Raw genomic sequence first — 24,450 nt, 5'->3', positions numbered from 1 at the left:
GGTAGGAACAAAAGCTCCCCCTACATTCATGTATTTGCAATGCCGATTTCTCCCAGGTAGCTTGGTTTTGATGTCTCTGTTAGGAACCCGCCGCATGTGTCGTCGATTTCGACCAATCAGAAGTGGGTATTTCCGTTAGGATAGGGGTTGAGACTTTTCAATTGTTCGATAGTTAGTTTCATGATAAATATTACTTTCTTCAATATAAAAAATTGTTATGGAGTGCCGAAATCGATTGACGTAAAAATCTCATCAATCCATCATGAAATGACAGAGCAATAAGCGTTAGAAATTGGACAATTTTCACGATGTGCTCGATTTTCGATTTACAATTTGTACCCCAATATGTTCCCGAAAGACGTAATCCTACGTCAAAATACCAGAACACCTCACTTTATTCCTCACAGCCGAAAAATAAATCACGAAAATTAATTATTTTTCGACCTGTCAGACAGGGGTCTCCCTTTTAGTTGGCATGTTTAGGATTACGATAACAAACGTTCCTTCGTAATACAGGGTGTCTTCGATATAACGTACCCTCGTTATAACGTACCCTCAATATAACGTCACTCGATATAACGTACATTTCACCTCGATATAACGTACACATGTTCAATGCGTATAAAATATTTTCCGCAATTGGTACTGAGAGTTCCATGTCAATCTCACAGGTTCAACAAAGGCATCTTGCTGGTCTGTACTTTTGACCAATCGCGAAATACAACTAGTTTTATGATTCCGGATTCTAAATGAATCAACAGCATGAAGGGGAACATCGGGAGAAAGGTTGGCTTCATCTTTTAGTTGAATTTTTTCATCATTATTTATTTATCTCACCCAAACAATAACACAAAAAAGTAATATAAGCTATGTTCCTGAGTTCTTCATTTTGCTTCGATATAACGTACAATTCGATACAACGTACAATTTTGGAAGAGAAATGTATGTTATATCGAAATTTATCTGTGTACGTTTAATATTCAATCTACAAAGTATTCTATTGTATCATGAACAATAAATCTACAAATCTGACGAAATAACCATCTATCTAAGATATCACGTTTTTGCGCAAAATTCCGTATGAAGATGTTGTGTGATGGTCCCCTGGACTATGAAGTTGCTGTAAAGAGTTGTGACCCGGAAGATCTACTCATGATGTCAAAGATGACCCGAGATCGAGTAACGGACTGTTCTATTTTTGTACTCTCCGGTAAAGTTGTCGCCTAACAAAAAGACATCATTTCGGACCCAACTCATGAAAAACCAACAGATTTGAAATCTGTTGGTCAAGAAAAACCAACAGATTTGTTTTGATGATACCTCGAGTCGTCCACGAGTAATTGGTTCCCCATCCTAGAATAAGCAATATTGTAAATATGCTTTAGAACTAAAATTAGATATAGAATTTGGCTACTTTAATCTTATGTAACTGAGCCTGTACAAATAAACGATTTATAAAAAAAATGATGATGCGTCGGTCTGTTGAGACTATTGAGGGTGTTCCATGTGGTAACATTTATGATCTAGTCGAAGATGTACCTACACTCTGTCCAACTTCTATAAGACCAAGTGATGATCTTGCTGCTTTGTGCCACTGTTAACAAAACCATTGTTGTGCCATTGTTAACAAAAAAAAAGTTCAATTAGGATGGTCCTGATGGTTTGAACGGGTACTGGTGTGATTTACGGAAGAAGGAACAGTATTTTTGAACCAGGAATTTTGGTGAAGGCTCGTGCGTGGTTTGGTCGGGATTCATTGCAACGGGAAAGCTCGAGACAGCTTTCATATTATTCAAGGATTACATACATATTCGTCACAAAAAAAAATCACATTCCTGCAAAACAATGCTACTATTCATACCAGCAAGGAAACTAAGCAATGGATTAAGGACCAAAAACTTATTTTTTTTGGACTGGCCGGCTCGCTCTCCAGACTTGAATCCTTTTAAAAATCAAAGGGGGATATTTGTACGCAGAATCTACACTGAGGGAAAACGGTACACCATGATTGGAGAGCTCAAGGTCGCAATTTCAGAAACGTGAAACAATATCGAGAAATCCATTCAGCAGAATTTGGTAAATAGTAGTCCAACACGAATTTTCCAGGTTATTAGCCGAAATCGCAATAATTGAAAATGGCCAATAATTGACATGTAAATCAACCGATCGTTTTGAATTTTTCATTGATAATACTTATGAATTTTGAAATGGTCTTATAGAAACTGGACAGCTGAAATTATCATTTTTAATCATATTTAATTAATTATTAATTATATAATTTAATTTAATTATCAATAAATAAACACACAACTCTTTTGAACGAACTTGACGTAAAATATACTTTATTCTAAGTTCGTTCGATTGTTCGTTGGCTTGTTGGCATAGAACGCATACTTGGCGTAGCCCCACAGGAAATAGTCTAACGGCGTCAAATCGCACGAGCGAGGCGGCCAATTGACTGGGCCATTTCGTGAGATAACATGCCAAACTTGGTTTTTGAGGAATCGATTGTTAAATACGCTGTGTGACTTAAGGCGTCGTCCTGTTGAAACCACATATTGTCCAAGGCCATATCATTCAATTCGGGTATAAAAAAAATCGGTTATCATTGAGCGGTAGCGATTCCCATTCATAGTAACGGGCCGGTCTTGATCATCACGCAAGAAGTACGGCCCAATGACGCCGCCAGACCAAAAACCGCACAAAACCGTAATTTTTTCGTGATGCAATGGTGACTCATGCATGCCGCTATTTGGGAAGAGTCGGGGTTGTTCTAAACGGACCCCCAGTTTTTACACCGTGATTGTTTCCACGTTCTCTCTGGCGCTTGCCATCAATGGCTCAATGGCATCAATGGGAAAGTTCATTTGTATGTTTTCAAACGGGACTGAAAACACAACATTAATGTTCAATAGTCGGAAACAGCAAAAAGTCGGGTGGTGCGACATCCCAAAAGTATTTGACTGACAACAAGCCAATTTAACTATAGAATGTTCTCTACCTGATTATTGTTGTAAGAAAGTTTCTCATTTCTACTATAACACTGTTTAATTTTGTGTGATTCATACATGAAAACGTAAAAAAGTGTTTATAGAGTGTCAAAATGTTGTCACATCACACTGAAATGGATCTTATACTTTGCGTGACTTGAAAACAACTTCTGGAGGCAGTTGTTTCTCCTCTATTTGTGGACCGATCTTAACCAAATTGTGTGGGTTGTTGACCCTCATTGTTCGCTTAGAGAAACCCAACTGTAAAAATGTTTGAACTTATGTTCATCTGATAAACTAAAAAAGTGCTCTATTTTCCTTGTTTCTCAGAAATTACAAAATGAAACCTAGGTCTACCCACGGCTCTTCAAACAAGTATTTAATTATCCATCCAATGGTATATAGACATTTAAGTTTGGTTGAGCAATTGCAGAGATATCCCAAGAAACATAAAAATAGTGAAATACTAAAATATTTTAAATATAATTATATAGTTTTATAAACTCGCCTCTGTCGAAGTTTGGTGCATAAAAATCAAATGAAATAGTTTGAAAGAATTTATGATATAACTAGTGCTTATTCATATAAAGTTTTCAATTCTCTCCTAAAACTAGATTGTAAATTTGGTTCTCTGGAGTATTACCTCATGGAATTCGTCATTTAGCTGCGATTGTGAAGCAGGTGTAGGATGTTCTCGCTCGCTCATCAAAGCAGTGCGTCCTTCTTTCCTAATCCCATTTATTTCCTGCCGTCGGACTGAACGGAGGCTTCAGCGAGAAACGAAATATCGATAATAATTCGTTATAGATTTACAAATGGTGTCATTGGCTATGGATTCGATAGCGGAGAAAACGATATATATCCTATGAATAGAGAATAATTCCCCATATCTAGCAGTATCGAATGTATCGATTCCTACTTTGAGCGTTAATAATTCTTTTATTTGGAAAATAAAATATCTAAGAGTAACGTTGACAAAGATATATTAGGGTGGTCACTGAACAAATATAAAATCGCTTGTGAAGGCAGTGGATCTCTAGAAGAAGTGATAAATACCGACAATGAGGCCATACATTTCGTGTATTATTCTCACGAGAACAACAAATAATTGTGTATCAACATTGAAATATGATTTTGCGTTTAAACGAATTCGCATCAAAACCAGTGAAATTTATCTTTGTCAACGTTGGTAATTTTAATTGTATTAAAAATAAACACATTGTTTGAAAGGCGTTTCAAAGATGTATGTATGCCACTATTGTTAATTGAATTCGAGCCTGAAATTCCCAACAGTTATGTTAGGTATTATGGCGGCGAAGTTTTTAAAGTATAATGAATTTGAACTAAATTCAATTCTACGAACTAGTGCTCATAGAAGCACCATTGCACTTTTGCTCCAATCGATCCAATATTGGACAATCATGAATATTTCATTTGCTCTGGTTTCATGTTTGACTTCTCTGCTTTCTCTGTTTGTTTTTCTCGGCCAAAATGGTACAAACTAGACGAACCGAACGAATGCGGGCACTGCTATTTTCTTTGGCATGGTTTCTTGCAGATTCACGAAATAGTTTTGATCAAAACATAAAAACATAAAACGTAAGAAGGACATCGCTTTTATTATAAACTACTTCTATCATCAAAATAAATTTACAATACAAGCTGCATAGAAAGGTTTCGTTTACGTATTCAGTTTACGTCGGTGCTCGTGAATAAATTTATTTTCCTGTTAGACATTTCGGTTCGTAATTGACAATCATGTATCTATTACACAACTTTCGCTCCATCATGAATATAATCGTTAACCGGGTAACCCGGAGTAAAAATCAAACGGCACGACGCTGCAGGCGAAGGTATAAGCCGAAACTTCGAGGCGATTTTATCGTTATTGTACCTACCGAGAACCTGAACCTACTCTGTGCTGACCCTTTCTACGATGGTCTGTTTTCGATTCCCAGCATCTCGTCCCGGTTTCCCCAATTTGCGATGGATTCGGCCAAGCGGAAACGAAACCAATGATTCATGGAGAAGGAAAGATTCATTAAACTTGATTGCTGCTAAGAAACTCGTGCCACTCGAGCGCTTCGGGAAAGCGTATAGTCGCTGTATTGGTTTCCAATTCATTTCCAGATAATGTGTACTTCTTCATTTTGTGTGAAGCGATAAAATCCGGTTAGGGCAATAACACTGATATTCATACCCTACCCGGGGATCATTTGTTATGCGGCGGAGAAACTCGATTCGGAATCGTTTATTTACTCAAGAAGTCAAGATTTGACTTGAAAAATTTGTTTGAAACGAATTCAATTCCTAACTAAATTGAGCTGCCAATGCTGGAAGCCGCTCTGTCCAGTCTTATGATAGATAAAGTGCGGTTCGCATTTGTCCGAAATTTATGTACTAATCCTTATTTTTCTATGCATTCTTCTCATCACCTTTCAGACCCCGGAAGACTGCTCCGCCGGCTCCAGTTGCATCCCGACCACAATCTCATGGGAAGGCACGGCCGACATCCAATCTGGCGACGTGCTGATTGTGGAGATCGACGATAAGCACTTAATTCCGTCCAATTATAACAAATCGGTGGAAAGGTAAGCACCCACCGTAATAAGTAGGCTTCATCCGCACTGTGGAAAAGGTGAAATTTTCCGTCCACATTCAATTAGCTACGGGTAACCTTATTATTCCACGTCTGTCAGACGCTGGTGATTCCTGGAAACGATAAACTAATGCTGTGTATAAATCTTGCGCTTGGTGTTTTGCTGATGCCGCACACGATTGTTGCGGGCGAAGAGTGTTGAGATTTTACTAATGTGCGAAAGTGCGATGTCACGGTGAACTGAAAACCAACCATTTCCCTATTTCGCTCTGCTTCAACAGTCACAAGTAGAGGGGGGGGGCAATTTCAATTATGCAGTGTAATCGCTGTTTGCTGGTTTTCGGTGGTATCTTGCATCCTCGCGACCACTGCAGGGAATGGACGAGGGAAGAATCTGTGGCCAATAGTCATGAGGCCAACTACATTATAGCATTCAGTTCTCTGCAATCATGGCTCTGTCACTGGTTCTGCGTGGGTTTAGAACTTTTCTTGAAAAACATTCGTAAATTTCGCGGATTTATTACTTGAAAAACGGATATTTTACGCCAAAGGGCTAATCATTCGAAAGGATTATTCAGTTACTTTATGGGTGTATTCTAGTGTAGAGAAACAAATCTCGGACTTTTTTGAGCTCTGAATAAAAAAAATTAAAACGATTTTTAACTATCCATTACATAATTACAATTCAACAATCTATGAAGAATACAAGAATAATAGTAATGAAAAAATTCAAATTAAAATGATACAAGCTGGTAAGTGGGGAGTTCTAAAAAAATGTGCCTTGATGTACGCGATTTCAGCATTTCTGATTATCCGGAACAAAGCAATTCCAATATATTGTCAATCAGTAAAGATTTCCCTTTGGTATGAGGCTCGGATAAACCAAAAAAAAATGTTTAAAAAAATAAATGATTTCCATTTTTTTAATAGTAAAATTAAAAAAATGACTCGTGCGATAGAGAGATAGGCACCCATTCCATGCAAAACCGAATTAATGGTTCTCAGTTTTTCGTGAAAAGTTGTAGTTTTGTTCCTTATCGTAAAATATTAGACCCGTATTTTTTTTAGTTTTCCATTAGGGTGCCATTTTAGTGGTCCAAACAATCATTTTATTCCATTTTTCCAAAAATTTATATCTCTTAAATGACTCAACCGATTCAGATGATCAATATATCAAATTGAAGCCAATTAGCTAGTCTTCTTTGGAAAAACGTTATACTAGCGAAGAAAATGGATTTATTTTTCGTAATGAGTGATTGTATTCGTTTTTCATTGTTTATATGGTCTCGGGACCAAGGGTGCTTTTTTTTTATATTTTCATGGAAAGTGAGATTTTTCTATATAACATATTCAAAAGTCATAGAAGTGTCATTTTCATTTCTGAGCTATGATTTTTCAAAGTTAACCAATGGTCCAATAAATCTATCAGGTGTACCGGTAAGTTTCTTCGGTTTTACAACAGATGGCGTAACTTGATTATTATTCCAGTAAATCAAATTCCCAGATATCGTTGGAAAGATATTGTCATTGCGCGTCTTTTTCAGTATATGTCAAAAAGTTGGAGCGTGAACAACATAGTTTTTTGCCACTTCGAATATATCGAATTTCGTACCAACGAGGGTGTTTTCGCAGGGAGTGTTACTTCATTATTTCAATATGAAGAAAAAAAACTGTGGAAAGTCATCAAATTTTGGCGGATGTTTATGGTGACCATGCTCCAACTGAACGAACGTGTCAGACGTGGTTTGCACGGTTTAAAAGGGGTATTTTTGACTTGGAAGACGAAGAACGTTCCGGACCGCCAAAAAAATTTGAAGGTGAAGAATTGGAGGCTTTACTCGATCAAGAGTCATTTTTGGAAAGAAAATGATTTTTCGGAACACCTTAAAATGGAAATGGGCACTCTAATGAAAAAAAGACGGGTGGGTAATGTCGGGGACATAACCGGAGTGACGTAGGACTATACAAAGGGGACAGCTTTTGTTAAATATATATTTTAAATATATTGTTTTATTTTCTTCTCCTACGTGAATACCTACCTATCTACCTGAAAAATGGATTAGTTTACTGTTTACTCTTTATGAATATGTTGATGGTTCTGAAAAGAACCTTTGGTGTTGTGTTTTTGTTATCACTCGATATTCCCATCTTGTTCGGTTAAATCTTCCTGTTTAGCTGCCGTACAACCACACGGGTTTACGGTTTGAAAGAAAATAAGATATTTTTTTTGGGGTCCGCGTGTTTTATACTCTAGCGGTACACACTCACAGGATAGAGACAAATCGGCAGACTCAGCCAGAGGGGCGAGTCCAACGAGACGAACGAATGAGCGTTAAAAGGGAGCGATGGCAAAAAAATACATTCATTACGATTTGTTCGCTCGTTGGATTCACATGCAGGCTAAAAACGGTCCTTTTCAGGATCACAAAATTATCTTCAATCTAAAGAGTTTATTGTTTTGTTATCACCCGATATCCCCATCTTGTTTGGCTAAACCTTCCTGTTTAGCGATTTGTTGCCACTCACCACAGCTTTCACAGTTAGAAAATTTCTTCCCATCCAGCTTTGTGACATGTTGTACAGTAAATTACATTCAATGCGACGTGCCGAAGCACCACTCAGTGTCGCATTGGAGGCGATTTTAACCTGTAATTGAACATTTGCGATGACAGTGGTACAGTGTCGACTTTCAATGTGGGGTCATAATTTGGATCTCTATGTTTACAAAAATGTCCAACTAAATAAGTCGCATCACATGTCCGTCCAATTAGCTAAATGTCGAACTAATAGTAAATTACTGTACTTTCAATCTGGAAACAATTTAAGAATTGGTGAAAATTGAATAATCAGGAAAGTCCCCAACTATCAATAAGCTCAGAACAACTGCCAAATTCACATCCTGGCAAACAAATTATGAAAAAATCAATTTGTGTTTTATTATTATTTTGGATATTGTATTAGAAAGCATTGAATTGTATTTCCTAAACTCTTTTTTGGAAGGTTTAATGGCCCTGAAAAGCGCCATGTTTTATGGAATGGTTCCAATTTAGAAAACTTAGTACTCGTGCTTTTGAAAAAAAAACATTTCGAACGCTCTCGATGCCGCCTTGTTCTGGATTTGCCACCAAAGCAGTTTGTATAAAGAACAAACTTTTTTCTTCTGCTACCTGATGCCATTTTGCGATTGCGTTTGCCACTCGCCACTCGCTGCAGCTGCCTGTTATCTTGATGTCCACCGAACCGAATGTGTTCTGTTCCGAATGCGGGTTTTCTTATCGTCGCGAGCAGCTTTGCCAGCTAACTCGATCACTTCGGCGGCCGAAACTATATAACGCCGACTAGGTGGACTGGTGCACTGGTACTAACGCGCTCGGCCTAGCTACCCTTGCGGGGAACTCCAGATCAACATGGTTCGAGCGGGATTTTGCCTTTCCCTTCACTTTTCCTCCTTTACCATGTCCAGACAAGGCTGCTTGGGTTGGTTTGTTGATGTGTTGTGATGCGAACCGATGTGGTGTACGGTTTGAATGAGAATGATCGTTACGGCAGCCGAGCGGGGATTTTTAAGCTGACTGGCTGTCTCGAGAATTACGCATGTGTGAGACTGCGACCAATGTTTCGTTCATTTTTTTCTTTTTACTTTCCAATCGTGCTTCATTCTATTTCGCTGCTGCTCTGGTTGCCCGTTTTGGTCGGTACGATTTGAGGAGCACAAAATGGACCAATCAAAAATGGACACATAGGGCATTTTGACAATGCTTGATATTTCACAATTATTCAATTATTTATCTCATGAAAAATGAAATGTTATTCGTTATGATACATGCGTAGATATATTTCCTATCAATTGATGCAAAAACCTTTGCGATCTATTGAGAAATGCTCGAGTTATAAGCGTTCCAAATCTTGCATTTTTTCCTACTTGTTCAGTGCCTAGATTTCCATTTCACCCCCTATATCTTCCGTTTAGACGTAGTCCTACGTCAAAAACGGGTTTAATATTTTGCTGTAAGATGCAAAACTACCACTTTTAACGAAAATCTGAGATCCACTATATCGGCTTGGCATGGAATGGCTGTATATAAAGATGTATTCAAATCAAATTTGAAAAAAAAAAACAGTTCAATAGTGTGTGGCCTACAAATGCCACTGGCCACACACTACTTTTTCTCATCATTCAAGTTTTTTTGAAAAATGGTGTTTGCAGACAAGAAATGTTTTAGCAGACAAAAGTACAGCTAGCCGTCGTTCGTTTGTGAAATTGTAGGGTGAAAAAGATCTATGAAACACACAAAGGAGAGAGCGATTTGCGCGTTTCGAAAGTAGCCATATGGACATGAACGGCACAGAATACCTCTGGCAGTGTGTAAAGTTCTAAGCACCTCCTTTTATAGCACCTTCAATGGAAAAATATATTTTTCAAACGAACTATCGAACGATTGGAAAATGTCAAGTGTTATCTAATCAAGAATCATGCAATATGTGAATTCCAAACAGTGCATCCGAGCACAGGCCCAAATAGTGTCTTCTGTGAGGTACAATTCAGTTGTTGCTCATTTCAGAATGTACACTTAGAGGAAGGGTGGTAAAGACGGACGCTTTGAGTAAACTTTTTTTTTGTGAATTTCACAAAAAATGTTCAGCTACCTCTTCACAAATTGATAGTCTCAGTCTATTACTATAATAAAATTTTGTTTTGAGACAGAAACTTTGCAAAATAAATGTATCCGGTCTCTTTGAAAAAATAAGCATGAGTCGGGAAAGATGGACACTTGAACGGAAAGATTGATACCTGAGGTGAGAAAGATAGTACTCGGTATGTTTTGGAGATCTTCAAATAGGCCTTACAATCGAACAAAAATCTTTCACTAAAATCATCTAGAAGGACTTGTAATTTTTGACTTAGGACTACGTCTTACATTTAGAGTGCCAAATCAGAAAACAGGTAACGTTTTTATGAAATAAAGTAAATGTTAATAACTATTTTTGCGGCGAGCGGATTTTAACTATTTGCACACCAATCGAATCGGAAATTCTCTAAGATTTGTTTTATATGCTATACATTACAATCCCATAGTCTGTATATGGTTTGAATTCACGTTTAACTTTTCAATAGGATCTATCCATTTTGATCGATTCTCTTCATGGACTTTCTCTTTCAATTACCACGGACTTGCAGACAGACTTTGCGCCAGTTTTGCGCCATAGTTTGATCAACGTGGTTCCCTTCTATACTTCTGGTCGTCGAAAAGATCAGGGAACGCTTTTACTGCTGATTTATTAACGGTAGAGAATGTCGATGAAGAGAATCAGATAGGTCCTATTGAAAAGTTAAGCGTGGATTGATGAAAATTGTAAGCATTCATTTTTCTCCATACATTTGTTCTGTCCATTTGAGTACTTTCCCAAACAGAGCTGTCAATAACGGGCAACTTATGCAGCCGCTAGAATAGAAACGGATACGAATGAATCGTTGAATTTAAAGTCTCCGTAAACAAAGGAAAAGAAGAAGAAGAAGAACAGAAACTACGAAGGGGGATAGCGAAAAGATATAGATAGCTCGTTTTGTGTTTAATGTTTCCTCTCGAGCTGTGAACGCTAGCGAACATTTCACTTGAAGTGCATCTAGCATTGCAATTAACACAATCATCCGAGGTCGCTTCTAGCCATCAGTGTTTGGCTTTTGTGTGTTGCTTGTTTTCGTTGCGCGAAACTTAGAACTTGTTCTTTCTTCAATACTTTTAGTTGCCATTCGTATTAGCTCTCGTGCGCATCGGCTCTGTTCTGATGCAACAAGCTCCTAGCTTTGTTAACGGTTTTGACCGAGAGTCGAGAAACGATTTTTCATAAACGGTCATTCTCGCGATGTTTCATTTTTATCGCTGCAACTGTGTGCATCTGTTAGACGCGTATTTGATGCTTGTTGAATGGCGATGCATGGAAGATGCCTCTGGTTAAATACTCAGTGCAATGGGTGCATTGATATAAAGAAACAAAATGCGACATATGACTAATTAGTGTATTTTTCTCGCAAAGGCAAGAAAGAATCGTTGCTTCTCGAAATGATTCTACAAAATCACACAAACCATTAAACCTTTTCAGGGTCCCCAGAACTTAATACTAAAGAATTATTTATAAAATTTCGACGTATTTGCAATTATTTGTTTATCCGAAATGATAAACCAACAAATTAAAAAAAAGATTGCGTGGTCCTACGTCCTAAGCGATCGAGACTCGAATACAACCCCTCGATTTTTACGTAGAACTACGTCTTTCATTAAAGGTGCCAAATTAGAAAACAGGTCACGTTTTTATGAAATAAAGTTAACGTTAATAACTATTTTTGTCGCGAACGGATTGTGGCGATTTACATATCAAACGAATCGAAAATTTCCTAAGATTTGTTTAATGTGCTATACATTAGAATCCCCTGGTTTGTAAATGGTTAAAATTCATGAAAACTGTAAGCGTTTCTATTTTCCCATACATTTGTTCTGCTGATTTGTGTGCTTTCCCGAACAGAACAGTCAATAACGAGTAACTTATCGACGAACAACGAAGGGGAAATCCAGTAGAGGCGAATGAACTGAAAAGTTTAAGCCCTCTTAAAGCGAAAAAGAAGAAGAAGAAGGGGAAATCGTAAGATTTAAAGTCTCCTTGAACAAAGGAAAAGAAAAAAGAATGAAGGGGAATACTTGCCTAGAGTATAAACAGTGGATCTCGCTGAAGCAAACTTCCAGTCTCGTTCTGTATTCCAACCAATGAACATCGATTGTTCTTTTTTGCTTTGCGTCATCACATGTCTTCGTTTCGGATTGAGCTGTTGACGCCATCAAATTATTCTCTGATGTTTCTGGCATTGCAATCATTCCATAAAAAACTGACGCCATTGCATTAAGGTTCTGAGCTACACAATTGTGTGGGGAACCATCAAGTTAGGCTATCGTCGGCACACCAAGAAAATAAATATTCTGAAATTTTGCTTGTGATTTGGTTTTGCATGACGGGAGCAAAACTCTCTCCACCAATGATGATATCAGAAAAGGCTTCTGTTGAGAAGAGCACAAAACGAAGATAAGTGTGTGTATATTTAGTTGCTTCAAGCCATCGATATATGGAGATTTGTGTGCATACATGCGTGCTTTATAACCCGTACGTAAAAATAGTGCGGGCCTGATTCTCGAATTCACTTCACGGTGGAAACGAAATGAAATATATCCGCGTCTTCTCTACGCTGAAATTCCATTTGTATCTGCTCTCATGTGCATTGGCCTTGTCACGATGCAACAATCGCGTAATTTTTAATGGTGTGATTATTGGTGGTGTAAATTATGCAGCCGTAATGATAAACAAGGAGGGATAGCGGGAATCAGATAGCGGGAATGAAATATTTGCGCAAGGTTATTAGTAATGAATCTCTGCCGAGGCAAATATTCAGACTTTTTCCAAGCAGTTAACATTGTTTGTTTTCCGTCATCATAAGGTGCCTTCGACATTGCATCAATGCATTAAACTGACGTTGTGGCGAAGCAGGCGTTAAGGTTGTGCGCCAAAAAATTATTTGAGGAATACCAAGCATCTTGAATGTCGTACTGGGATGTTATAAGTTATTTGGGTTCTCGTGCCAGTCGCAAAACTGTCTCCAACTAGGATTACATTTGCGCTAATTTTGATCATAATGAAGCAATGCTACTGTTTTCGAGGTTGTTGATATTAACAAAAAGAGTTGATTTCGCTTGTTTAGTCACCATGAAAGTAAATGTCGTTCTGGAATTTTGTATGTGATTAGGTTTTGCTTGCCAGTAGTAAAACTTTCTCTACTAATGGTGACAGCTGCGCTTATCTCGAGCATGAGAAAGTAATGCAACTTTTTTCGAGGCCAGTAATATTAAGTAATATTAATAGCTTTTGAGAAAAGCCCAAAATGATGAAAACAGTTTATATTGCTAGTAGCTTCAAGCCACCAATGTATGGCTCTGTATGCATGCTATGGCGAACGCTTGTTTTGTGCTTGTTTTCGTTGTACGAACGATGCCTAGAGGTGCGACTCCACTGAGGAAATACTAAATAGCATGTAGCATGATATTTGATACTTGCAAGTGTTGTCATTGTTGTTGTTTCCATGCAGTGCCAAAGATATATTGATGTAGTTAGGAGATGTGGAATAAAAGTACTGGTGTAACTTGTATATAATCGACTGTAGCCGAGTCTATATCAATTGCGAAAAAGGCCACCGGAATACCGTTCTAGGTAAATTTTCAATGCATTGACATAAAACAAATTGCGACATACGATCAGCTAGTGTATTGTTCTGTCAGGGCAAGAATGAATCATCAATCAATTATCGTCAACTAATTCTACAATGAAAAAACCATTTCAGGGATTATTCTACTAAGCCGTTGTTTCTAAAATTTCACAGCATTATAGAAAAGTATCCGAAGTTATAAACAAGCGACTTATATAAAATAACAGCGTAGTTCTACGTCAATAATGTGGTCGTATCTTGGACACAACCTCCTATATATTTTTTTTCTATTTTTTCATGTCTAAAATTCATGAATGACAGCGGGTTCGGATTTCGTTTCAAAAACTGCCTGCCTATTTCTCCATAATATCTGGTTGCTTTTGCAAATGTACAGGGTTTTCCATTTCGGGCATCCGAAAGTATACAGCCCTGCGCTGACAACCGTTTGACATAGCTGTCAACCTAAGCGTCATATCGTTAGTTGAATGTCTGCCATTTTACAATATGGATCGTTTTAGCATCGCACAACGTGTTAATTTTGTTAAATTATACTATAAAAATGATGAAAAACCGGCAAATGTTTTTCGAGCATTACGGACGGATTTTGGTCGTCATGGACGGCCTACAGAGCACACAATCGCTAATGTAGTGCGTAAATTCGAACAAACTGGATCCGTAGCGGATATTGTGAAACCTGTGCATCATCGTAGTTTCTATCCCGAATTCGCAAGGGGCACTATAGTACTAGTGAAGAAGAAAATCAACGGCGACACCGCTCGAGCTTTTCGGCCGATCACGCTCCTTAATATGGACTTTAAAATCCTCAGCAGAATTATGAGAGCCCGTTTGGAATACGTGCTACGAAACAACCGACTACCGAGCGAAGCGCAAAAGTGCTGCAATCCCGGCCGTAACATTTTCCAAGCCACTCTCGGACTGAAGGATAGAATAGCAGAACTAATCGCCAGAAAGGGGAACGGAAAGCTCATCTCCTTCGATCTCGAACACGCGTTCGATCGGGTATCGCACTCATTCCTTCACCGTACGATGCTATCGCTCGGTGTAAACCCGTGCTTCGTCGGGCTTCTGCAGCGTATTGCTGAGAGATCTACCTCTCGGCTCCTGATGAACGGGCATCTATCGCGTGTCTTCCCCATCGAGAGATCGGTGAGACAAGGCGATCCGCTCTCAATGATGCTATTTGCGTTATACCTTCATCCACTTCTTACACGACTCGAGCGCATTTGCGGCAGTGACCTGTGCGTGGCATACGCGGATGATGTCAGTGTGGTGATCACATCCACCCAGAAAATTGATCTTATTGATGATTTGTTCCTCCAATTCGAAAACATCGCAGGGGCGAAACTGAATCGACAGAAAACGATTTCAATCGATGTGGGAGTGGTGGATGAAAATCGATTAATAGTACCACGGATACAAACAAGGGAAACGGTTAAAATCCTTGGCATTGTTTTTGCAAACTCCATACGGGAGATGGTTAAGCTTAATTGGGATGCGCTCGTCTCTCGAGTAGCGCAGAAAATCTGGCTTCATTCACTCAGGAGCCTTAATTTGGTGCAGAAGGTAACACTATTAAATATATTCGTCCTTTCGAGGATGTGGTATGTAGCATCGGTCATTCCACCGTATACTGTTCACACAGCTAAAATAACATCGATAATGGGGTCGTTTCTGTGGAAACGATTACCAGCACGGGTACCAATTCAGCAACTTGCGAGAAGTGAAAAACAGGGCGGACTGAAACTACAGCTTCCAGCATTAAAATGCAAGGCGTTACTCATAAATCGACATCTGAAAGAAACCGCTTACATTCCGTTTTATAGTTCTTTCTTCGTACAAACAACTCCTTCACCGGCAGATTTCCCGTGTCTGAGACAAATACGGGAACAATTACCGCTATTAACACTTCAAATACAACGAAACCCATCCAGCGTGCTGATTCATAATTTCTTCATTGAGCAGACAGAGCAGCCTAGGATAGAGCGCAAGCACCCAGCGTCAGACTGGCGACGAATATGGCGTAATATCGCATGCAGACAAATTTCATCAAGCCAGCGCAGTGGTCTGTACCTCATCGTGAATGGAAAAACACAACATCGGAAACTTATGCATACTATACAGCGGGCAGATGGAGCAAACTGCCTCCATTGTAATATAGCTGTGGAAACAATAACGCACAAATTCAGCGAGTGTCCTCGAGTAGCGGCATCTTGGAGACTAATACAGCAAAAACTTGCAGTTATGTTAGGAGGATGGCAACGTCCCTCTTTCGGAGAATTATTACGGCCGTCATTAAATAACATCACAAAAAGCCAACGAATTCAAGTACTGAAAACCTTTACGAATTATGTGGAATTCATAAATGAAACAGAAGGGCTGATAGATACTGCAGCCTTAGAATTTTATTTAGATGTAAACATATAATGACAACTTTTATACAATGAATAAACTTGACATTGGAAAAAAAAAAAAAAATCGTAATGTGCGTTCGGCCGAAAATATTGCTGCTGTTGCTGCCAGTGTGGAGGATGACCCGAATGTTTCGATTCCACTGCGTGCTCAGCAATTGGGCTTGTCAAACACATCATTGTGGCGAATTTTGCATTTGGACTTGCACCTACATCCATATAAAGTCCAACTGGTACAAAAATTAGAGCGTGGTGACCATGGAATGCGTCGGGCATACGTCGATTGGGTTAACGAACAACAATTTTCGCATCAAATTTTCTTCAGCGATGAGGCACATTTCGAGCTCGGTGGCTATGTGAACACCCAAAATTTCCGTATATGGGGCTCAGAAAATCCACACGTGATTGTTGAGAGGCCATTGCATCCGCCAAAAGTCACTGTTTGGTGCGCATTATGGTCTGGTGGAGTCATGGGGCCGTATTTCTTTGAAAATGATGACGGCGAGACGGTAACTGTGAATGGTGAGCGTTATGGCCGCATGTTAACCGATTTTTTTTGCCACAAATTGAAGATATGGATACGGATGACATGTGGTTTCAGCAGGACGGCGCCACGTGCCACACAACACGACCGAACATGGCCATATTGCAAACGAAATTTGAGGGACGCATAATTTCGCGTTTTGGTGATGCCAATTGGCCGTCCAGATCATGCGATTTGAACCCGCTAGACTTTTTTTTGTGGGGTTATGCGAAAGACCGTGTCTATGCCAACTCTCCGCAAACTCTTGAACATTTGAAAGACAACATTCGTGAAGTTATGACCGAGATACCGCCCCATATGTGCCAAAAAGTCATCGAAAATTACCTGTTCCGGATCAAGGTGTGCGAGAAAGCCCTAGGTGGACATTTGAATGATGTTGTATTTCACACATAATGGCATAAACCAAACTTTAATTTGAAATAAAAGTTTCATCGAAATTCGAATTCTAAATGTGTTTTATTTCAATTTACTTTCGGAATTTAAAGTTGGAAAACCCTGTAGTTAGTGAGCATCTGATAGAGAGAAGCCAGCTCACGTTTGTTGTGATGTCAGCGCAACTAGTCACGGTGAACCAAAAGGAAGACTATATAGTAGGATGGTGTCGAATGAAAAGTAATAAATAAATAAATAAATAAATAAATAAATAAATAAATATTTGTGAGCGTCGAGTAAAATTGAAAAAAAACTATCTATTTCATCTATTTCATGTTATACTTAGAAGTACAAAAATACTGCAGATGTTACAATATTTCATACAAATGCTGGTGCGAATGGTCCACATTTGTAATACTTTTTCGAGTATTTCAGCCGGTCCCTGGTATCCAACGATCATTGTAATATTATTTTCCAATGCAAAAATGTTGCCATATAGACGAGCTACTTTATTTGAACCCACAAAAATAGGTTAAAGGGATCTAATCATATGATCTAGGCGGTTAACTTTGAGGTTCGAAACCAGTTACTAATTGCTCTCAAAACTCGTCTCGTCTGTGTCTCTCAATCCATGGTTACGCGTGCTGTTTGAAAAGTAGTGACGCCTTCTTAAAACCCCATATCAAGCAGATGTAAGTCTGGATTGAAAAAGATAAAAAAAATCCCGTGATTATCGACAGATAGCGGATATCATTGACAGTAAAGTTGCGGCCATCTTCATCTTTGAAAATATACAGTTCGATGATTCTGCTGGCCCATAAACCACCGTGAAGTTTTCTGGATGCATAGGAAGTTCTTGTAATGCCTGATACAAATAAATGCAACAATATTGTTTATTGAGGTACAAATTCAACCATAAACGAGTTTTGTCGCTGTACACTATAAAATGGTTGCGGAAAAATTGTTTCGTAAAACACGAAATTTGATAAAACGATGATTTGCAGAAGCTGCTAGAACGTGTGTCTTTCTATGATCAAATGGCAAATCAAACTGAGCATTTTTTTCTTTTGGCACGTCACGAATCATGCGTGTGTTGTCAAAAATAGAAGGTTGAAAAACTAAAATCTACCTGTATTCGTTGATATTTTTTGGATATAAATTAATCACTGTTTAATAATCGCTCACCGCGTATAAACTGTAATAATTATATGATTCTACCAAGTCACGGAATTCCCACCATATGCGATATCCATAGCAAGCACAAAGTGTATCACGGCACATCATAAATCATCTCTCTTTTCGTTGTCCATTTTCATGCTGGCGCATTTGTTTTTCTCTGAATGAAAATCAGCGCACATCACACGACGACTGCCGTGTACCAGGTAACGCGCCTTGGCCACGAGCACTGCGACATCACCGAAGGCGTCCTGCTGGATATCACCCCGCTGGTGGTGGACGGAAGGAAGCTGGTCACTCTGTATGACAAAGACCTGACAGAGGGAATTAATCTGCTAATTGGTAAGTTCAATTTGACTGATATTTTTTATTCCTACCTCCTCTCACTATTTCCCACCCAATATATCGCCGGATCGGTTTTTCTGTGCCGGTGTCTGTAATAATAAATACCACTTTGCAGTTGCCATCCTTCCTCGGTCATTAGCAGCACTCTTTAATCCTGATCGTCGAGACATTAATTATTGTGTCGTTTGCTACTTCTTTTTTTCCTCGTCCCGTGTTCAATTCGAGCTCGGAGGAACGAGGAAGCTGGCTGAGTGATTTGGACGTTTAGTGCTTCTAGCCGAAGATTATGAAGATGATAGTGACCGTTGTTGTCAGGAAAATAATTTACGTCATCCGTCTTAATTTTGCCCGACGCAGAGCCTTTCGGGGAAACGGAACTACTCGTCGTTAGTTGACATTAGGTCCAATGAATTTCATGAGCTCTATCCCAATCATTGTCAGTACATCCTGAAAGGCTCTTGTTCTCTTAAGTGAAAACGTATTAATTATAGAAAACGTGCTTAACGTATGTTCAACCATTAGCTAGCTTGTTCCGTTTATTAATCCAGCCAATATTTTTAGCCCATGCCGAGATTGCACCGTTCAATTACACTCATGCTTCCCCTACGTTTATCCTTACAGTGGTCTCCGAACAGTGGGGTCAACAGTGCGTGCGTCTGAAAGTGACCGTCAAGTCGGATAATTGCGGTGAAAATGCTGACTGCTCCGGAAAAGGTGTATGCTACTCGAACAATTCTATGGTAAGTGCAAACCCTGCATAATATTTGTGCTCCTCTGCAAGAACATGATGATGAGAGAACGCGTCAGTTGAAGAATAGAGCAAGGATACATACTTCCATTTCATCTCGCTCCGTCCGTATCAGCCTACCGAGAGCCGGTGCGCCGAGTCTTAATGGGTTTGTGTGAATAGCTGGGGTCATCCTGGTGGGGGACGGAAGCAGCTTCCTCATTAGACTGCCGTATTGTTCCCAATCTCCCTGAATTGTACCCGATGAATGTTGTCACTTGTCAGTTATGGGGCCCACAATCGAGGCGCAATTGAGTGGGCCCTATTCATTAGACACAAACAGAAATTTGACGAATTGACGGAACCGGTGAAGTCTTTGTGCGGCGTGGTGAATAAAGCCCATTCAGCGCACCATTCGTTCGATCCCAAACTGCCAGACCACCGATCCGTAGTTATTTCTCCATTGTGTCCTTGCCGGTGTGATTGGCTCCGCATTGAGAAGAGTTTTGGCTTCATTCAGTGCCAAGCGTGACGGAAGCGTACAGCCGAACTGCTTGAGTGATGCTGATATAAGAGTGGGGTAACTCTCGCAACGAAGTAGTTCAACTCATTCTGATCGAAGCCACAAAACTGGCGTGCCATTATGTGTCTGGAATTCTAAATCAGTTCTCTTAGCTTCTCCTGGTTTTTTTTTGTGTTCGACTTTGAGAAGAACCTAGTTTATTTCCCCGTTTGGAAGGCATGGAATGTTGATTTCGACGTAGATTATCGCGTTGTGATGGGTTGCGAAAAAATGCGTGTGAAAACGCAGATTCACTCCTAATTTGGTAGCTCTAATTATGCATTCCGGCAACGTCCATAAGTTATAACAATTTGCGTAGTTCCTTGATGATTTACGGGGAATGTTTCAAAAATCTAATCTAGTGCTTCGCCTGAATACGAACTAACAATCGATTATCCCCACAGGAAGGCTACGAGTGCCAATGTTGCGGTGGATTCGCGGGATCCCACTGCGAGGAGATTGATGCCTGTACGCCATCTCCGTGCACCAACAATGGAATCTGTGTCGATCTGTCCCAGGGCCACGAGGGAAACGCATATCAGTGCCTCTGTCCGTATGGTGAGTATTTTTGATTGCTATCTGTCATGTTACTTCAAACACGATGATTTATGATTTCGGTACCTGCACGTACCTGCGGAAAAGCTGGAATGATACGTGTAAACATGTTGTGTGTTCGAGGAAACATCACATATTTGCACACAAGTCACACTTGATCGACGTAAAGAATTGGTTCCAAGTAACAAGGTTTGAAAAAAAAATTTTATACTTTATACGAACTATACTTTTATTTTATGAAGTCGCAGCTCTAATTGATCGGTTGCAATGATTTATAAATTCAATAACAACCTGGATTTGAAACATTTTTTGTTTTGGTCAGATGCGAAACATTCCAAAATTCCGGTGTTTCATAACTATAGAATAAAATGTTACTTCTCCTTTAACATTATAACACTTTTACAAAATTAACGTCAATTTCGCATAAATTATAACAAATTTAAAATACATAGGTACTCTTCGTTCTCCATCACCTCATAATATCGTTGCCATTTTGAAAATTTATATCGCATTCTTAACGTTGAAACCCGTTTTTTTGAATGTCTCATACTTCACCAAAACAATAAAGGATTTGAAGCTAGTTTTATGAACGAAGATATACATTGTGTATATTATTACATAATTCAACCGAGAGAAACAAAAAAAATTGTCGTTTCGTGTATATTTTTGAACGGGTTTGCATCTCCTAGAGCAGCGGTGGCCAAACTTTTGGGCATGTAATTGTTCAAATATTAGGCTGCGGGCTACCAATGTCTTAATCAAAAATATCATCAGAAAATCAATGCAGTGCTAGACGATCAACCTTCCTGTACCCGCGCGCAAAATCATAACTCATATACTCGCGCACGGTGTCACAGACTGTGCATAACTCGGTAATTTTGCTATTGTGCATTTTTAGGCATGATTGGTATTTATTTGAAGTAAAAAAGATATAATTGAATGAAAAAAACTCCAGATTTTTTTTTCTTAAACTTCATTCAGTTTCAATATACAGGGCGGACTCGATTATATACAGTCTTTTCACTTTTCACTGTATATAATCGAATCCTGTATATAATCGAGTCAAAAAATATTTTTTTTTTCTGTTTCGGACTCTGTTACCTTAAACTGGCTCTACATTAAAAAGTACGATACAGAAGACGATCCTGTTGCTTCCATTTGAAAGATGTGAAAATTTAGTATAGGATATAGTAGTGGAACATCTAAATTAGTGGATTTAAATAACATTTCGGAAATGAAAACTTTAAAGTTAGTAATTTTTAACATGTTATTATTAATTTTATTTTAAGATTCATATTAAACTTGATTGTTTCTATCAATTAAATTAAAACTCTCTAGCCGGTCTACAATTTGTTCTTTGACACCTAACTTCTAACTTTCTAAATTCGCTGCAATATCGATATAAACTATTCCTGGTAAAAATTCAAGCAAAATCTTCAAAAATCACGATTTTTACCCCACAGTACATTTACTAGCCACTTAAATTTCACTTTGACGTTGAAATGTTACATTTTTGCTTGAAATAAGTAATATTTGAAATGTAAAAAATTTTTTTTTCAAACTGTATATAATCGAGTCCAAAATTGTATATAATCGAATAACATATAATCGTGTCTGTATATAATTTTGAAAGTTGATGAAGAGAAATCGATCAAATCACTTACGCCCCATTCATTCTGAGTCCCTCAAATTATATCTTTTTTTTTCAAAATAAAGTTAATATTAACTCATAACATTAATTCACAACACAGCAATAACGCTATTACTTATATTATAAGTTATTCAACCAACCGATTACGCTTTGCGTCGTACCCCAAGCCAGATTCAGAGAATAAATTAAAGAATAAAAAGATAACTTCAGCAAACCTTGCCAATTGTTGGTAGGGTAACACGGGGTGATTTGGTCATATGGGGTGATTTGGACCACCCCTTTATCTCAAAAATTACGGCTCAACTTGGATTTTCTATAATGTCATTTCCTTCTATTGTTGAACCGTATACCTAAAGTAAAAAAAAACTTTGGTAAAACTTCACAAGTAGAGAGAAACGGTAGCATAAATACATCAAGTACTTTGAGCGTAAAAAAATGTAAGTATTCCGATCGTGGTTTTAAGGTTTTTCCCGCTGATTAAACAAACTTTTCGTGTATTGTGTAGTAAAGTTCTGTGCTCCCTTGGCCGAGTGGTTAGCGTCATAACTAACATGCCGGGTGTTCGGGTTCGATTCCCGTTCTGGTCGGGGGAATTTTTCGTCAAGAAATTTCCTCCGACTTGCACTGTGATCACGCGTATTCTAGAGCTTGCCACTCAGAATGCATTCAAGGCGTGTTATTTGGCATAGAAATCTCAACTAAGTACTAATAAAAAATGACGCAAGTAATACTACGTTGAGACGGCGAAGTTCCTCTAGGAACGTTAGTGCCATTGAAGAAGAAGAAGAAGTAGTAAAGTTCTGTTCGCCTACAGAAGAGGAACAATTTGATGTAGCGAAACTGTAAGTTTGATAACAATAAATGAAATTAATTGCATTTTAATTTTTGCTTGTTGTGTGGGGTGACATGGACACGTTTCTGTGGGGTGAATTGGTCCTACAGGTTTGAGACTTTTCTTTGGGCTAATTGATTCCAGATACCGCTGAATTACAAAAATAGGATGGACAGACAACGTTGGAAGAAGGAGGAGCTTGAAAGAGCAACGCAGGCCGTCGAGAACGGATTTTCTTTGAACAAGCATCAAAAGTGTTTGAAAATGCTCGACCAATAGTGAAAAGATTCATGCAGAATTCGAGATGGTGTCAATCCAACTTTTCTGGTCTGGAATCTGGCCAAGACACCTGGTATCGATCCCAAAACATTGTTACTGATTGTAACATTATCCCAAAATACTTTACATAAACATAAATATGTTTTTTTTCCGATGAAACACACACTGGACCAAATCACCCCGCATCAAATTTTAATGTCCAAAAATCATCTCTTTTATTTTATGATATATTTGGCAGATTGAAGCTTTATATAATGATTATACATTACTTATTGAGAGAAAACAAGTGTAGCTCAGTATACAATGTGACATTTTTTATTTAGACATTTATTTGGAAATATTAGGCGATTTGCTTAGGTGGTCCAAATTCCCCTTTTCCCCTACTGCTTATATTTTGATGACCACCAAACGTAAGGAACGTGATTACGATCGATTCAGAATGTTTTCGCAAAACAGTCAATTTCGTTAGTGATGGATTTTTTTTAATTGAAACTTTCATCTATCATTTTCATTTGCCACTTCGTCGGAACTGTATCAAAAAGTGTCATGAACTACGCGTGTAAGGTTGAATTCAGTTTCGTCACTTTTGCTTCGTTTTTGGTTAGGGGAGCGGTAGATGAAAACAGTACGGAAGAAAGCAGAAGGGGAATTATTTGCTTGAAGCGTGAAAGAGACAGACTGATCACAAGCGAGGTTGTGCACAAGCGTATTGTGTTTTGTTCACAAACAAAATACAGTAGACTTCCAAGATGGTTGCAGAGTGGTTTTAACAAATTGGCCCACCTTAGGATATATTTCTAGGCGCCTTGATGCCGACAGCGTTCACCCGAAATAGAGCTAAGGAGCAAAATTCTGTTCGACTAAAAAACCATAATAGGGCACAATATTTATTTTTAGAAATTTCTAATTTCTCATTCATTACTGTTGTTCTGTTCATGACTTAACTTCTTGAACGAAATCCGCACAATTAATTCACATTACTCATTATTGTTTTGAAATAAAAATAACAATACTTCAATAAAACGCAAAGTTTACTAAAAAAAAAATAAGTTTTTATCGATTTTCGAGACCTTATGCCGGATAAGCATTTTCAATTGATCATTTAACAAATCAGATGCCTAGAGATGGTCGAACAATAAAATAA

At 38.5% G+C, this 24,450-nt stretch overlaps 1 protein-coding gene across 2 annotated transcripts in view; it reads left to right on the top strand.

The window, feature by feature from the left end:
* Positions 1-24,450, top strand: part of LOC129775166 (uncharacterized) — a 366,981-nt gene that overhangs the window by 258,980 nt on the left and 83,551 nt on the right. For both annotated transcript variants that reach the window (XM_055779542.1, XM_055779543.1), the window contains 4 exons: positions 5,433-5,581; positions 18,531-18,697; positions 19,322-19,440; positions 20,394-20,547. In XM_055779542.1, coding sequence (XP_055635517.1) covers positions 5,433-5,581; positions 18,531-18,697; positions 19,322-19,440; positions 20,394-20,547 — 589 coding nt within the window. The remainder of the gene's footprint in view (positions 1-5,432; positions 5,582-18,530; positions 18,698-19,321; positions 19,441-20,393; positions 20,548-24,450) is intronic.

Source organism: Toxorhynchites rutilus, chromosome 3 (genome assembly GCF_029784135.1).
Source record: "Toxorhynchites rutilus septentrionalis strain SRP chromosome 3, ASM2978413v1, whole genome shotgun sequence".
NCBI lineage: Eukaryota > Metazoa > Arthropoda > Insecta > Diptera > Culicidae > Toxorhynchites > Toxorhynchites rutilus.
Note: the sequence above shows the minus strand (reverse complement) of the source record. Positions and strands in the feature narration are given on the sequence as shown.